Source organism: Octodon degus, unplaced genomic scaffold (assembly GCF_000260255.1).
Source record: "Octodon degus isolate 3935 unplaced genomic scaffold, OctDeg1.0 scaffold00012, whole genome shotgun sequence".
Lineage (NCBI taxonomy): Eukaryota > Metazoa > Chordata > Mammalia > Rodentia > Octodontidae > Octodon > Octodon degus.
The window spans coordinates 7,607,843-7,623,468 of record NW_004524588.1 but is presented as its reverse complement, the minus strand read 5'-3'; the positions used below and the strand labels follow the sequence as shown (position 1 = coordinate 7,623,468).

General features: G+C 35.8%; 1 protein-coding gene across 2 annotated transcripts in view; it reads left to right on the top strand.

Annotated features, from left to right (window-relative positions):
- Lmo3 (LIM domain only 3) overlaps positions 1-14,862 on the top strand; it is a 59,228-nt gene extending 44,366 nt beyond the window's left edge. The window contains exons 3-4 of one of the 2 annotated variants that reach the window (XM_004626101.2): positions 3,663-3,788; positions 13,600-14,862. In XM_004626101.2, coding sequence (XP_004626158.1) covers positions 3,663-3,788; positions 13,600-13,705 — 232 coding nt within the window. In that variant the 3' untranslated portion in view covers positions 13,706-14,862. The remainder of the gene's footprint in view (positions 1-3,662; positions 3,789-13,599) is intronic. The other variant, XM_004626102.1, reaches the window with a different exon arrangement.
- Positions 14,863-15,626: the final 764 nt, after the last annotated feature.

The following is a 15,626-nucleotide window of genomic DNA, read 5'->3' as shown; positions in this document are numbered from 1 at the left end:
CTGCAGGGTGGGAAATAACACAATGCGCAGATAAGCTGAATTCTTCCATAATAAACTCGTCTATTTGGTTTTCCTCCTTGTGTCTGTTTTTAGATTGTCAGTACCAGATAGCAAAAGCAAAAAATGGAATGGAAATGGGACAGAAACATCCTTTGGATTCCTATAAATAGTCATGTGCACTGATACTGTATCAAACATACCTGTCATCTTTTATACACTGTCTACTTTTAGTAGTGTGTAGCAAATAAGTGAAGCCATATTGCTTAAAGCTGATTATGGGCATAAGTGATAGGGAAGAATCTAGCCCACTAATTAGCACACTGAACCTTGCCTAAGCTTTGGTAATCTGTGCCACATATTAAAGTAAGCAAAGTGGATCAGTGAGTTTCTCTCCTTAAATTTATGAGCTGGTACACTATCGTTAATTTAGGTCAAAATTTCAGAAATGATTCTGCAGTAAAGCTTTGTCTGTCTCGAAGTACTACTAAGGCCTTTGAAGACCTCCTCTGGAGGGGCTGAGACTGCGCACACAGGAGAAACAAGAGCTTGCAGAGATCTCTGGCTCAAATGCAAAAGTGGACCAATAGAGTCTTCATAAATGAATATGGGACTGATCCGTGCAGGAAGGGGTTACGTGAATTCCCAGGATCAGGAACAATCTCAATGAATTAGGAAATTAAGATACTCTTCTTGAATATTTCTTAGATGTGTTAGAAAAAACAAAAATCTTACAAATGAGGACCGTAAGCCTGCCTTGAGCTCAACTGATACATATGAAAATTCTTTTTGCCTGAGAATCCAAATGTCATGTTTGGAAATGGAAGAATAACGTACATCTGAAAACCGCATTTTATAAAATACAACTTTGTTGCCTTGCCTGAAGACTCTGGGGTTGCACCTCTAGCCCCCCGGAGGAAAAGGAGAATGGGAATGTGGCTATAGAATTATCTCTTGATCCTTGGGCAAAACTGAGGGAAAAGTCTAACAAATGCATCGTTTTGCAGTAAATTAGATCAGATTTCCGCATCTCCGCACTCAGTCTGTGAGCTGACAGTTCAGTAAAATGTTCCCTTGTAAGGTTGGCCCTCTTAGGAAAAGGGGCAATAATTCATCATTAGGATTTCAGAGTCCAGGTGTAGATGGAAACTGATGGGGCCTCCAGCGAGGCAGGAAAAGTGCATGGAAGAAGAAAATTTTATCTGAAGCCTAATTCCCTGGTTACAGCAGAGAATAATTAAGATAATATTGCTTCAAGAGTCCTTTAATGATTAAAAATCACATATGCAGAATCCATAAATTGGAGGGCAACAAATTGGAAGGCTATAACATCAGAGGACTGTTTAGTGCACATTGTAGTGGAAAGTATACCAGTGGCATTGCCCCGTGTGGGCAGCCACCAGAGACCAGGACCATTCCAAGGACTTTGTTTAGATGCAACAAATCATTTGTCTGTTATTAACCCAGAGCTTGTAATTATGCAGATTGCCATAGATTTTCCCGGGCCTGGAAGTGAGATTGAGGGTTGTTCACAGTACAGCAGGCAGCTCAGGGCTGGCCATGCATTACTGAACTTGCCACATTTATCATGTTGACTGATGGCAGCAGAAGCAGGTCTCAGGTCCCAGTGGTTAATGTAGTGGGTAATTAACTGTCATTTGCCTAGTAATAGGCTGATGATCAATGGTTTGTGTGGAAACAAATTCTAATCAGGTAGCTGATAAATGCTCAGCTAGAGAGAGCAATTGAAATTGGGGAAAACTATGTCCAGAATTTCAAAATGGCATTGTGTGTGTGTGTGTTTATTAGGTATGTGCAAACGGAGTAATTCTTAACAATGGCTTTATCTCATATTAGCCAGATTTTATATCCATAAATATATCTATATCTGGAATAAAGCACAGCTATGTTTTCTTTGTTTCTCAAAAATAATAAAGGACAGAAGACACCAATGCACATGCAAGCTATGTGACTCCTGAACAGATCATGTGAAGCACACTGAAAACTAAATGTTAAATTTTAAAAATCTACCAAAAATTTCTGCTCACAGAACAGGATGAAGGCTTCAGTTTGCAATGGTTTCATGTTTAACAATGCCAGCAAGAGATGCCAGATACCATATTTTTCAGAGAATGCTTTTTTAAAGAGAAAATAATTTCTCAAACTATGGATTTCTAAACTGAGAACATATAGGTTGAGCTATATTTTTTGATAAACATTTGTCAAAGAAGATAAACACTTAACAATTTTGAATTCAATCTCTTCAACTCTAAATCTTTCTTACTTTTATAGCAAGTCCTCCAGTAAGGCTAGCACACTGTTTAGAAAGCATTTGCAGTTTCTACCCTCAAGGCGCTTACGTTTTCCAATAGACCAGCTAAGAGACACATGAGGGTAAACATGTATTGTGCATTTCGCCAGCCACTTCGACACTGTGCTCCCAATTCTACCTAACTGCTATCATTAGCCTGGTGGGAAGAAATGGTTACAACCCTAAAAAACGAACATGCATGTCTTCAGCTGAGACTTCTCTCTGAAGGACGCAGACAGAAGTAGGAAGAGAGACTTCGCGTGTTTGTGCGTAATCCTTCAATTTACAAAAATGAAAGGCTAAGATTTTTTAAAGTACATTTTTATAACCAAAATGAGTTTTCTCCATAGCACCTTTGAATTCATTAGTTTAGAACTGCTTTTAATTTGTTCTTTCCCATGAGAGCCATTATATTTTTCTCCTGTCAGGCCGATGCTGGAGCAAAGAAAAAAACCAGCAGATGTGGTGTTTTTCATCTAGTTTGCTTCCCAGTTAAAAAGTGCATTAGCTACTATGCACAAAATACTACTTTTAATCATTCTTTACCACCATTAACAACTTTAAAGGGACTTGCTTAAAATATTGCCAGGTGCAAATGGGTAAAATGTTCTATTTTTTCTCCTTATGAAATGATGACATTTTATTCTGCACTATTTTTAGGTCATTACAATAACAGTTGTGGATATCTATAACAAATAGGATATTTTAAAAATATTTTCTTCCCAAACAACTCCAGTGGTTCTGACAGTATATACGTCTCAGCTCCTGATCTAGTTATCTATGGTTTACAGCCTCATGTACTTTAATGTGATACCTGAATAACATAATCATAGCTATAACTATAATATAGGGTCAGAAGGTTCGTGTACTTCACTGGGTATTTTTTTTTTACTAAATGGTTTGTTCATAAATGTATTTTTAATAATAATAGCAAACCTTTTAATATCGATCACAAAAACCCAGAAAGCCATTCAAACGGGTTCCTTTTCCAAGTAAAATGTTGAGCATATAATGTTAAGATCAGAGTTACATTGCTTTTGTATTTATTGTATATGCTATCAAGTAGGTTATGGCTGTAAAGGCACCCTGATGACTTCTGCTGGTCTGCAGTCAGGTAAGCTTCTCAATCTATTTGCTTCTCCCTTTACTTTTCAAACAAGACGTGATTTTCATCAGGAATGGTCAACCGAGGATGTTCTGCAGAAGAACAGTTACATATACTCCCAGGATAAAACACACTTGTGGACATAGTAAGGCATTGCGTCTGGCTCGCTTTACAGGGAATAGTAATGCTTTCTCTCCTCGCAGTCTCAGATTTCCCTGAGTTTGAAGAAAAACATGTTTTCTGTTGTAGGCTGTTCGGTGTAACGGGCAACTGTGCTGCCTGTAGCAAGCTCATCCCTGCCTTTGAAATGGTTATGAGGGCCAAGGACAACGTCTACCACCTGGACTGCTTCGCCTGTCAGCTTTGTAATCAGAGGTAAGCACGAATCTTTTTGGCTTCTCCTAAATGGAAATCCTCTTTCTTCTGGCTAGTGACTTCATCGGTGACAACGATATGGGCATACTTCACTTAAGTAGCAATTAATCTCAGGACTTTTGTTTCCTGCAAAAAATGCAGTCAGTGCCTGAAACTAATCTGTGGGGGTAGAAGGTCTTAAGATGAAGTTTGAAAGAAATGCAGCACTGAACAGCGTGGGACTAAGCAGAGCATACTTCTACCAACTTTGGGGCTTCTTCTTCTTCTTCTTCTTCTTCTTCTTCTTCTTCTTCTTCTTCTTCTTCTTCTTCTTCTTCTTCTTCTTCTTCTTCTTCTTCTTCTGGCTTTTTCAGAGCTAATTTAAAATACCTTTACTCTTTCACATTACGTTAGTGAGCAAGTAAATGGACACCCCAGCAAACATACCTGAATGTGTAATGGGTATTTTGTTTCTATTTTATTTATTCTATTCATAGCTTTTCTTCATTTTGATATCTTCTCTTAATCTGTAACCATGGCTTACACATGATTTTATTTTTACAAATGACTTTTAAGGTTGTCTCAAATCTCTTTGCGGATGGGACCAGATAGAGCTAGTAATCAGGCAATTATCAGCATTAAAGAGCAGCAATGGAAAGAATTTTGCACTGCGAATCTAGGATCCTAAATTCTACTGTGTGCTCTGTCATAAATTGGCTGTTTAACCTTAGCTCAGCCACTCTGCCTTTTCTGATATCATTTTTCCTTATTTGTAAGGTAAGGGAGCTGATTTAGTCAATTTTGGAAATTTCAACTCAAAAGAACTACGGTTTTCTTATTGAAAGTTTTACTTTTCTTTGCAGAGAGATGTATACTCTTTTATGTGTATTAACTGTGGAACTTTGGGTATGTTTGTCTTTCATACCCATAAAATAGAAACACTAGTACTTGCAAAGTTTGAAAATAAAATAAAATAAAATAAATTATATCAAGTAGTAGAAATACAGTGAGCTTTCCAAAGTTCATGTTTATAATTTACTTTAATGAAACTCTACTACACTGACCTCTCTTTCCTAAAAGATAAATTTCTCTGTAGTATCTCTTGCTAAATGTAGAGGATTAGGACATGGCCCAGAATATGGCTCTGATGTCACCTTTAACTGCATAATAAGAAATAGTTTTAAATAGAGATTCTTGCCAGAAAAATGCTTGGAATCAAAGGAAGGTAATTCGGTTTCAGGTGACATTTAGCCAAAAGTAAATTGGAAAATGCATGTTATTTCTAGTGAGAATAGGGATGCACTGAGGCAGATGTGCACAGAGCCATTTACATATGTGTGTGCTATGTATCCATATTCATCTTAAAGGTGTAAAATTTAGAATAAAAATTTAGAATAAATTTATTTGCTATTGATTCACTAATATCAAGCACTAACAATAGTTATATTTGTGCAATAAAAAAAGTTACTGCTGTCCTGCTTGTAAAAGCTTACATATTTGCAAGAGAAAATTTAGAAAATAAAAATAATACAGAAGAATATTGTTACATGTCTCACTCTTCCAAAATAAAATGTGTTAATATCTCAGTGTATGGGCAACTCTATTTCCTATGTATATAATACAAATTATACATATTATCTACATTAGAGTATAGCCATGTTTAAGCAGTTTTTAAAAAAAAATAACAGCAAAGAAACTGTTTGAAATATGGGCTTTCTCGTTTATGTTCATTTTTACCATCATTTAAAATTCTTCTGAAAGGGGCCAGGCAGATGACTCAGTAGGATAAGCGCTTCCCTGGCAAGCGCAAGGGCCTCAGTTCAATCCCCTGTTCCACAAAAAATAAAAAAATAATAAAATTCTTCTGAAGTATTTTAAGCAATCTATGTCCAGTTTTATAGTTGCAGCTCCTCATATTACAACAAGCTCTCTTCCGTGATTTGAGATAGAGGCAGTTTCCTCAAAAGTTTTTATATTATCAGTATAATGGCTTCTATAAACAGATCATTTCCATAATTAATTAGACAAAGAACAGCGAAGTTTGCACACTTATGTTACATATTACTAAAATGCTTTCCCCAAAAGTTACACCAATTTTCTCACACCCAAAACGTGCAAAATGGTTAATGAGTTAATGCGTCTCATTTACGCTAACACTGGAAATTATTATTTTTAAAGAAATTCTTGTCACCTGTGGGGTGGAAGTTGGTACCTCATTATAGTTTTTAATTGGTGTTTATTTGATTACCAGTGGCCTCTAGTATTTCTTCTTTTAGAGAACTGCCTACTTAGGCCCTTTATCCATTTTTCCTATTAGAGAGGCTTACCTGTTTTATCTCTGTTCTACACAGAAAATGAAAACATCATTCACGTGCTAAACCCAGCCTAAATTCTATTATGATGCAAAGCAATTGTAGGTAGTTAATGCTATTTACAAATCATCTATCAATTTTATTTCCCCATTCAAATAAAAAGTTGCATTCACAATTAAGTCTGTCTCCTCAGAACTTACTCAAGTAAGACAAACACTCCTAAATTCTGACATTAAAACTGTTCCCATTCCCATTGATGCAAAATACTGTACTGGTATCATTATTAAAGTACCTAATATATTTCTGTGTTCACTTCATTTATTACATGCCATAATGGACTGCATATCTTTAGTACTGGTTATGCACAATTAGCACTTAGTTATTGTCTTGTCACTTCAACCCCTACAAGACAAACTTCTTTAATGCGAGAAGCCAGCTAATCTTTGTCAACCAAAGCAGACAAAGTCTGTTAGCCAGAATACAGAAAACTTTCAAAGAGGAGAGTCTCCTCTCTCTAGTTTGCTCCGGCAGATTTGAAGCAGTGCCATATCCCACAGCCCTATGCTTTCTGTAGCCAAATCATTGTCTTGGAATTGCAGTTTTTCAAGAAAAGCATGAGGTAAATTGGTCATTTACAGGCAAATTTTACTGCCATCTGAAATTGGCGGATTGTAAATATTTCCGGCTTTACTCAGCATTTTTTTTAGTAAAATCTATTTATTTATTTATTTATTGGGTACAGGGTCTTGCTACGCAGCTCAGACTCATAGTGAGTTTTCTGTCTCAGCCTCACCTGCACTTTTGGTGGCTGGCACAGCATGCCCGGAGTTCTGGGGTTGGCATGCCATGCCATACTGAGGGATCAAAGCATGATCCTTGCGCTTGCCAAGTAGGCACTTAGACCACTGAGCTATCTCCCCAGCCCTGTCTTAACTTTTAAAATCAAAATATCATGAAGGTCCAAAGCCTTACTGAATGCTCAAAAACAGCCACAATAACCATCTTTCAGAATTTTCTGCTTTTTCTACAGATCTTTGACTTTTTTTAAAAGAGGGTTATGACTAAATGTGGGAATGTTAAATTAAAAACACTAAGGTTTCTTTATTTCAAAAAGAATCAGAGAAGCTTTCTGTTGAGCCTCTCGTTAAAATTTATCTCATTCAAAATTGGAAAAGTTCTGTGAAATGGGTTCACTTTTAGTAGATAAATAAGGGCCTCTCTTTTTTAAAAATCTCAGTAACAATAAATAATGGTTGTACTGTTGAAATCATGATGGAGGGAGGCATGTACTTTGTAATGAAATCTCCCCAAATAGGTAGAACCACATAATGCTTCATTTTCTTTTATTAAAGAATAGAAGGAAGCACTGTGCTAGGTCCTGTGGAATCTGGGCTAGATTAAATCCAGTTTCTCTTCTTTTTAAACTAATCAGAGCTCTGGAGAAGCAGACTCACAAGGCAGTAGTCGATGTCAAATAGGTCCACCCTGAGGCAGAACAGCATCTTTGAGTTTGAGAACGCATTCCAAGTGCTGATACGCTATGTTTTCACACAGAACTTCCCAGGACTGGGTTGGGTACAGGCAGGGTGTGCTCTGTCCCACAATCCTGTGTGTCTGACGGGGGCTGGGAGTGACCTGAGGCCAGAGAGAAGTGACGTAAGGGTTTTCCAGGCACAGAGAGGGGAGAGTCTATGTGTTGCTCAGACAGTGAGAAGCAGCTGAGAATGCTGAGACTCATTGTTTGGAAGGAGTGTGGAGGAGCAGAGAGTACAGTGATTTCAAGGGAGAGATGAAACTGTAAAGGCAAGTTAGCACTGAAAGTCCATGTCAACACAAATCTAAATGATTTCTCTAAATTACATTAGCTACTTAAAATTGCTGTATTCTGAAATAAAGGAGTCAATCCACATTTATGGATGATGTGTCAACCTTACAGTAGAAGAACCTTTATGGTACTGCTGTAGGGAGGATCCAAGGCAGTATGATTTTTATTTATTTATTTATTTTTTAATTTTAGGGAAGGGTCTACAGGGTGTTCAGCATCTCACTACTAGATCGGACTCGTAGTGATCCACCTGTTTACAGCCCCCCAAGAGCTGGGGTTAAAGGCATGCGCCACCAGGTCTAGTCTCAATTACCTTCTCAGCGTGCCCCGAGGGGTCAAGCTTGTATGGCAAGCCAGGGGATTTGAACACCTGGACCCTGTGCCTGCTTGCAAGCACTTTAATCTGCTGAGCTAGTTGGCCAGTCTTCAAGGTAATATGATTGATTGGAACTTTCCTCAGATCGGCTGGCCAGATTGGAAACTTTCAGGAGAAAGTTGGAAAAGCCAGGGTAAATAACATAGCGAAAACGGATGCTGTAGGTCAGGAAATATTAGTAGATGGAATGGAAAGTAAGGAATATTTATAACTTAAGTAGACATAAAAGAGTGAGCAGGGTTCCTGTCTAGCGAATGGTGTATATAATATTTTTCTATAAATAACAAGATTATCTTTAATAAAAAATAGAAAACTTATATGGTATCAACTGCAAATCAGGAACTATTCATAGAGTTTGCATAAACGAACTCATTTAAGGCTCAAAATCCCCCATATATAGGAGTTTCATTATAAATAAACAAGCTCTTATACCGAAAATTTAAGTAACTTCCCCGAGACTACCCAGTTAGAAGTTACCAGGCTTTTATTGCATAGACTCAAACTTGTTTCAAAAAAGCTATCGTATTTTCTAAGAGAATATAAATAGGAAAGATAGAGTTAAAGTAAGGTCAATTTTAACTAATTTACAAGTTTTGCAAGATTCAACATATAGGTTATGGTTCTTGGTAGAGAACGGATTGTTTGGAAGGAGATACGGAAGGACAACTGGACTGCCAGCGAAGAAAAGACAGTACATTTGTTCATAAGGATTATAGCTCTAGGAAGAATATATAACCTCTACCCTTTGCTGAAAATAGTACAGTATAGGCAGACAGTCTATCTTTTAATAGCTGTGGATACTGAATAGAAAATAGACATTGGAACTATGTCTTAGATTCCCTCTTCTTTCCAAAGTGTTATAGAAATAGAAATTAGTTATAATTGGCTGACACTAATCTTAAATAAGGTGACTAAAGTAACATTTTCATTTCTTAAATGTATGTTCCCAAAAAGGTGTGTTATGGCTGGAGACAGTTTAGCACAGCTTTTGATAACTTGCCCCAAACTTCTCTAAGACTGGTATTTTATAAGTTTTATTAGTTGTGCTTGTGTACTATGGTCCTCAAGTTGCTAAGACCATATGAATTGAAGACAGCTGTAATCACCCTGAAATACATGTTAATTAGGTGTATTCTTAATGATAAAACATGAAGATTAAATGATTTAATAATCTAATTAGGTAACTTTTTTATTCCTGAACTTTTTTTTTTTAATTTAGTACAGGGTCTATAGGGCCTACAGGGTCTACAGGGTCTCACTGCATAGATCAGACTTGTAGTGATCTGCCTGTGGTCAACCTCCCAAGAGCTGGGATTACAGGTGCACATCACCATGCCCAGTCTCAATCACCATCTCAGTGCGACCACCCTCTCAGTGAGGGGCAGAATGACACTCCAGGGATCAAACCCTGGCTGCTGCACTCTGCCTAAACAGATGCTTTTGTTCGCTGAGCTATTTGGCCGACCCCCTTAACTTTTTTTTTTTTTTTAATGAGGGAAGAACTAATCAATACAACCATATCACAAACAATTACGATTAGATTACAAAGAAGATTTTTACTTATTTTCAAGAGCTTTAGTCTGGCCTATTAATACACTTACACCATCTTCTGGCCAACTCTACTGTACATAAATAGGTTAGCATGTATTTTATAATATATATGAATGTGTTTTATATAAAACTGTAAATTAGCCTTTCTTACAAAATCACTGTAAAATTACTTTGTTAAGCACATTATGACTACATTTCTATTTCTCTAATTTCCTTGTGTTTACATACAGAGTATTTTTAAGAAGGATGTCAATCTAATCTTAATTGTACACCAATCATAATTTTTTCTTAACCACAGCTGTCAGTGCTGTTTCTTTTGTCTAGTTATATGTGTGTGACATTCTTACTCATGTTCTATTTCACCTTGACCTTCAAGTTTAAACTGAAAAGCACATAAAATGTATTTTATAGCTGACAGCATATTAGCAAAATATTTTAGATAAATATATTCTTTCTTCCTCTCTCAATAGAGAAATTTGTCTGAAAACCGTTCCATGAGCTATGCATAAGATCTCTTACATCATTTTGAATGGCTAGCAGATTTGCTAAAAGTGATGCAAATAAATTAATAATAATAATAATAATAATAATAATAAAGACTGAATAATCGTTCTACATTCAAATTCTACTTGTACTCTCCATTCTTTTCTGCTCATTCTTAAAATCCTGGGTCTTGAATCCAAAGAAGTCTGAGTGACTTTCCTTCCTCTTCTACAAATAATCAAGGTATAGAACCTTGCGCAAATATTTTTTTTAAATCTCACATTTCCAGAATCTCACATTTTCCTTCTGGAAAGGCAATGGTAATACTTTCTAGCTCATACTATATAAAACAAACATGAGATACTATTTAACTTTTCTAAAAAGCCTCATACATTGGCCAGCACACATTGGCGTCTCTCCTCCTCTCCTCTGGAACACCCGCCTGCCTGCCTTCATGCGGGATCGTAAGGCCGTCTTGAAGTCCTCTTAGTTATAGCCACGACTGCGTCCATGCCCTGCGTGGACTCAAAATGTCTACCTTTCATGGTCACTTTGGGTAGGAGCGAGGAGTCACCCAGTGCTGAATCCGGTGAAGATGATGGATGAAGACACAGCATAATGTTTTTATTTGACAGAAATCAACGTTCTTTTAATCAATTCAGGGCATCAAGGTAGTCACAAAAAGACTCTCACAGAGGACCACTGCAGGGGCTGCTTCAGAAATTGAGAAAAAATGATAGCATCAGTACGTTTGAAGTGAGGAAGAGGACTCTGCAGGGGATTAATGGCTGAGTCTCTTTTACATAATACTTTTAAAAATATTTTATTTAAACTTTCATTATGTTTTATTATCACAGCTCATACATATTTAGGGTTAGAATATGGTAAGCAATTTACAAAAGGTGGCTACTTTACCTATATTCCTTTACCTATACTTCATTTCGGTTCTTTGCTATAAATTTTCAAAAATGGCTGATAGTACTGATTAGAAAACCAAAGTTTCATCTTCAGTTATCACAGGTGGAAGGCAGGGATTTGGGCCCCATTCACAGCAATGCACTCCTCTGCCTTCCATATACTTTTTGTTTGAACCTCTGTACACTCCAGTGCTCTATGTAGGGCTTTCTCACAGAGAAGTAGAAAATACCTCCACTCCTTGTTCAGGGCTGGTGATAGTGGTAGGACTTGAGGCCAGATTCCCCAGACCTTGGCTCTATACTTTTCTCACTATAATTACTTTGCACTTTCCCATGTACAAATAGGAAGTTTCTAAATTTCAAGGCCTCTAAGAGCAAGATATAAAGGCATGACCTGACATTTGACTTGACAGAGGCCATGTTTTTATTTGCTGAGTAATGGAATTCAAAGGGTTAATAATAAATTAAAGCAAAATGTAAGACAATATAACATTTAAAGAGTATTTCCAGATTAGTTGTTTGCTAGGAAAAATGATTCAGTAGCATCAGCTGGGAAGCACAAGTATTTCATTAACTCTATTATTTAATTTTTTATTTCCTATTTGTTGAAATTAACTTTAATAGTAATATAAATTGATGATTTTTGAACCGCAAGCTATATGCTTGATGTCCTAAGTATATATATATATATATATATATATATATATATATATATATATATATATCTTGGCTACTGAAGCCAGTCCAGCATCACAAATATTTTCATTTATCTAACCTGTCTTAGCGATCAGAATTGCAAATGCTGGTTTATCCAATCACAGCTTTTTAAATGCAACACTTAAAGCACATAATTTGCAACTAACACGAAGAAAATACACTTACAGCTCCAAACTTAAAGGTTTATTGTGTCCAATAGCCTTGGCCACAGGCAACTCCAGGATTCCGAGATCAGTGCATCCTCTGTACTTTCAATCAACATCATCAGCAGGCAGTAATCCAGGGGAAAAAAGTAAATTCCACAAATAAACAGACCAATTTTCCTTTAAGGGGAAAGCTAATTCTTTTCAATCTACTTTTTTTATTACACTATTTTCCCCTCTATCTACTTAGCTAGTATAAGGATAAATTTCCAAAGCTACCCAGTTGGAAAATAAATAGGTTCACTGTTTGTCTAGCATTCCAATCTTTGCAAATGTAAATCAGTCCAACTGCTTCTCCTTTAAACCTTCAACTTCACAAAACATTAAAGGGTGGCTTTCATTGCACAATTTAATCTATCCACCAAGATTTCTGCCAGAACATCATTTGAAATTGACTATCTGATAAAGAGAGACCACTATCAAAGATCAGGGAGGTCAACCTGTATAATTACAAGGAGTTTTACTGGGGCAGCTCTACCAAACACCACTGTTTGAAGGTTAAATTGTTACAATTAAATATATATACAGATCTTCCCAGAGTTACTTTATTGTTAAATGTACTGGAAACAGCCCAGGCATTTATTTCTGACCTTAATTGTGTCCAAAGTGTCACCCATTGAGAAATTATACAAAGAGACTGTTTATTAAAAACATTACAATCTTGCAATTAAACCATTCTTTATAAAATAAAATGCATAATTAACTACTGGTAACTATTTTTATTTATCACATCCATATTAAAAAGTTCAATCAGGTGATTTCCTTTGCTCTCCTTGGAAAGCATCCAAGAAATGTCATCTACTATTTCATAGTTGGTGAATTTGTCCCAAACAAAGGAATTGAGCTCAGCATCAGAGTCTGATACTAATGCAGGCTTCCTTTAAGAATGAATGCTTTCTGAATTAGTGGAATTTAGTCTTATTTTAAAAACAGAGTAAAAGGAATTTTTTAAGTGGGAAATCTTAGAATTGGCTGTATTCTAATCATCTGCTTCATTTGAATGTCTTTTAGATTTTTATTAAATGGATAAATGGCCAGTGATGACATCTCCTATAATGACAGCAGAGAAATATGATTATCATTCTTTATTTTATTTTATTGCATGTAAATAAAAGTCTGTTACTTTGTGTTTTTCTTTCCAATGTATTGAAATAAAGAAAGTTAAGGGAAACACTAAAGAAACTAAATCACCTCTGGTGCCCTCAAAGTGTTTACTTTGATGTTCCTACAGCTTTTCTATGTGTAAAGACGGAATTTCAAATGCTATATGCAATGTCACATTAAGTGAACTAAATGGTCTTAATTTTGATAAAGAAGGCCACGTCCTAAAAGTCAAGCTTTCAAACTGAAAAACTTACCATGGGAAATTCTTATTAGGAAAATAAGTCTTTAAATCTATAGATCTGAGAAAAATCATCTTAACACATTTTAATTTTTCATATTTTCAGATTTTGCGTTGGAGACAAATTTTTCCTAAAGAATAACATGATTCTTTGCCAGACGGACTACGAGGAAGGCTTAATGAAAGAAGGTTATGCACCCCAGGTTCGCTGATCTATCAACGTCACCCCATTACGAATACAAAGCACTACATTCTTTTATCTTTTTTGCTCCACATGTACATAAGAATTGACACCAGAACCTACTGAATAGCGTAGATATAGGGAAACAGGATGGTTATACGGAATAACAGGCGGACTGCATCTGTATGTAGTGAAATTGACCCCAGTTCAGAGTTGAATGTTTATTATTAAAGAAAAAATGTAATGTACATATTGCTGGATTTTTTTGCTTGCTATTTGTTTTTGTGTCACTTGGCATGAGATGTTTATTTTGGACTATTGTATATAATGTATTGGACTATTTGAAGCACAAATGTAATACAGTTTTATTGTGTTACCATTTGTGTTCTGTTTGCTTCTTTGTATTGTTGCATTTAGTACAATCAGTGTTTAAACTTACTATATATTTATGCTTTCTGTATCTACCAGCTATTTTAAATGAGCTGTAACTTTCTAGTAAAGAATTGAAGAGCAAATCTCATTAATGATACACGATAGATAAAGCAAGTCTATCAGCATTTTAAAAAAATACTAAAAAATAAAGACACACGAAACGTTTTAGTGACATCCACTACTTACTGCCACTATGATTTAGGGTCTATCGGTGTTCTCATTATAATCCCCTATTTTCAGGGGGTTAAAAATCAGCTTTAAAAACACATAAAATTTCATCTTAAAGCACTTTCATTTTATACCAACGTGAAAAGTGCCATTTTTAGAATATCCTTAAAGCTTAACTGTTATCCTCTTAATATCATTTATGTGTTATTTACCTGTAAAATAGCTTTGGTTTTTTTTTTCAGCAACACCACCTATGTGAACTAGTGCCTTTGGGTATCATGTAAAATTTTTCCAAAGGGTTACTTGAAAAAGTGTTACCACAATTATGAGATAAGTTTAAAAGGACAAATGAAATTTCTCGTATAAGCATTGCCTGGATCTTTCCCCAGGAGCTAAGGTTTTAATAACTATTGCTTAATGAGTTCATGGCACTGAAAAGATCTGCATGTGAATCCACTGAAATTATGACAACGTGTATAGAAGCTATGATGGTATTTGAGTAGCGAGGTTACAGCAACACGACTGTAGAATCTTCTAGAAGAAGAGAAACAAAGGGATGGATGAAAAGCTGAGAATGATTATTTTCTATTTTTTCTGTATTTATTTGCCATTTATTTTCACATTCAAAAAGTGAACACTTGGAGTTCGACATGTTGTTCTTCCTCATAGCTTTACGTAATCATCAATTCAGAATACGCTATACCTAGGCTAAAATTATATCATTCTAGTTTTGAAAGGTGAACTATTTCCCTCTACTTAAATGATAGCTAATAAAGGAGAAAGATCTAGAAACAAAAATTTTGGAACATGACCATTGAAGAAACAGGAAAAAAAAAAACAGGAATGTGATCACCTCTTGCGGTGGCTTGCACTTGGTAACTGCTACTTAAAGTGGAAATACTTCTCAGCAAACCTAGTTCTAAATAGTCACAAGAAGTCCTACCTTTCTACAGCAAACACAGTGCTGTGGTTTGTCTTTTCATTTTTAAACAATTTTTTTCTTGATCATTTAGGAAACAAATACGTCTCACTGTTGTTTGTATATTTATTGTTCCTGCCAATGTGTGCGTGACACATGAGAATTAAATATTATTCCAGAATTCTTGGTTTTGGGGCCAACATATAAAGCTGAAAATAATGCTGGTGTAAATTTGAGTTGTTTTGAAACAAAGCTTTATGATGATCATGCATGTGAGTCTGAATATTGCCTCTTATTTTTAAGAAGATGGTTCCGTGAGATATGTGAAAATGATAAGTATTTTTCCAGACGCTTCATGGTTAATAGTGTTGAAATCACGTCTCCAAAATTTGAGATATACGGAAGAAAGGATTTTAAAGCTAGCCATGTGAGC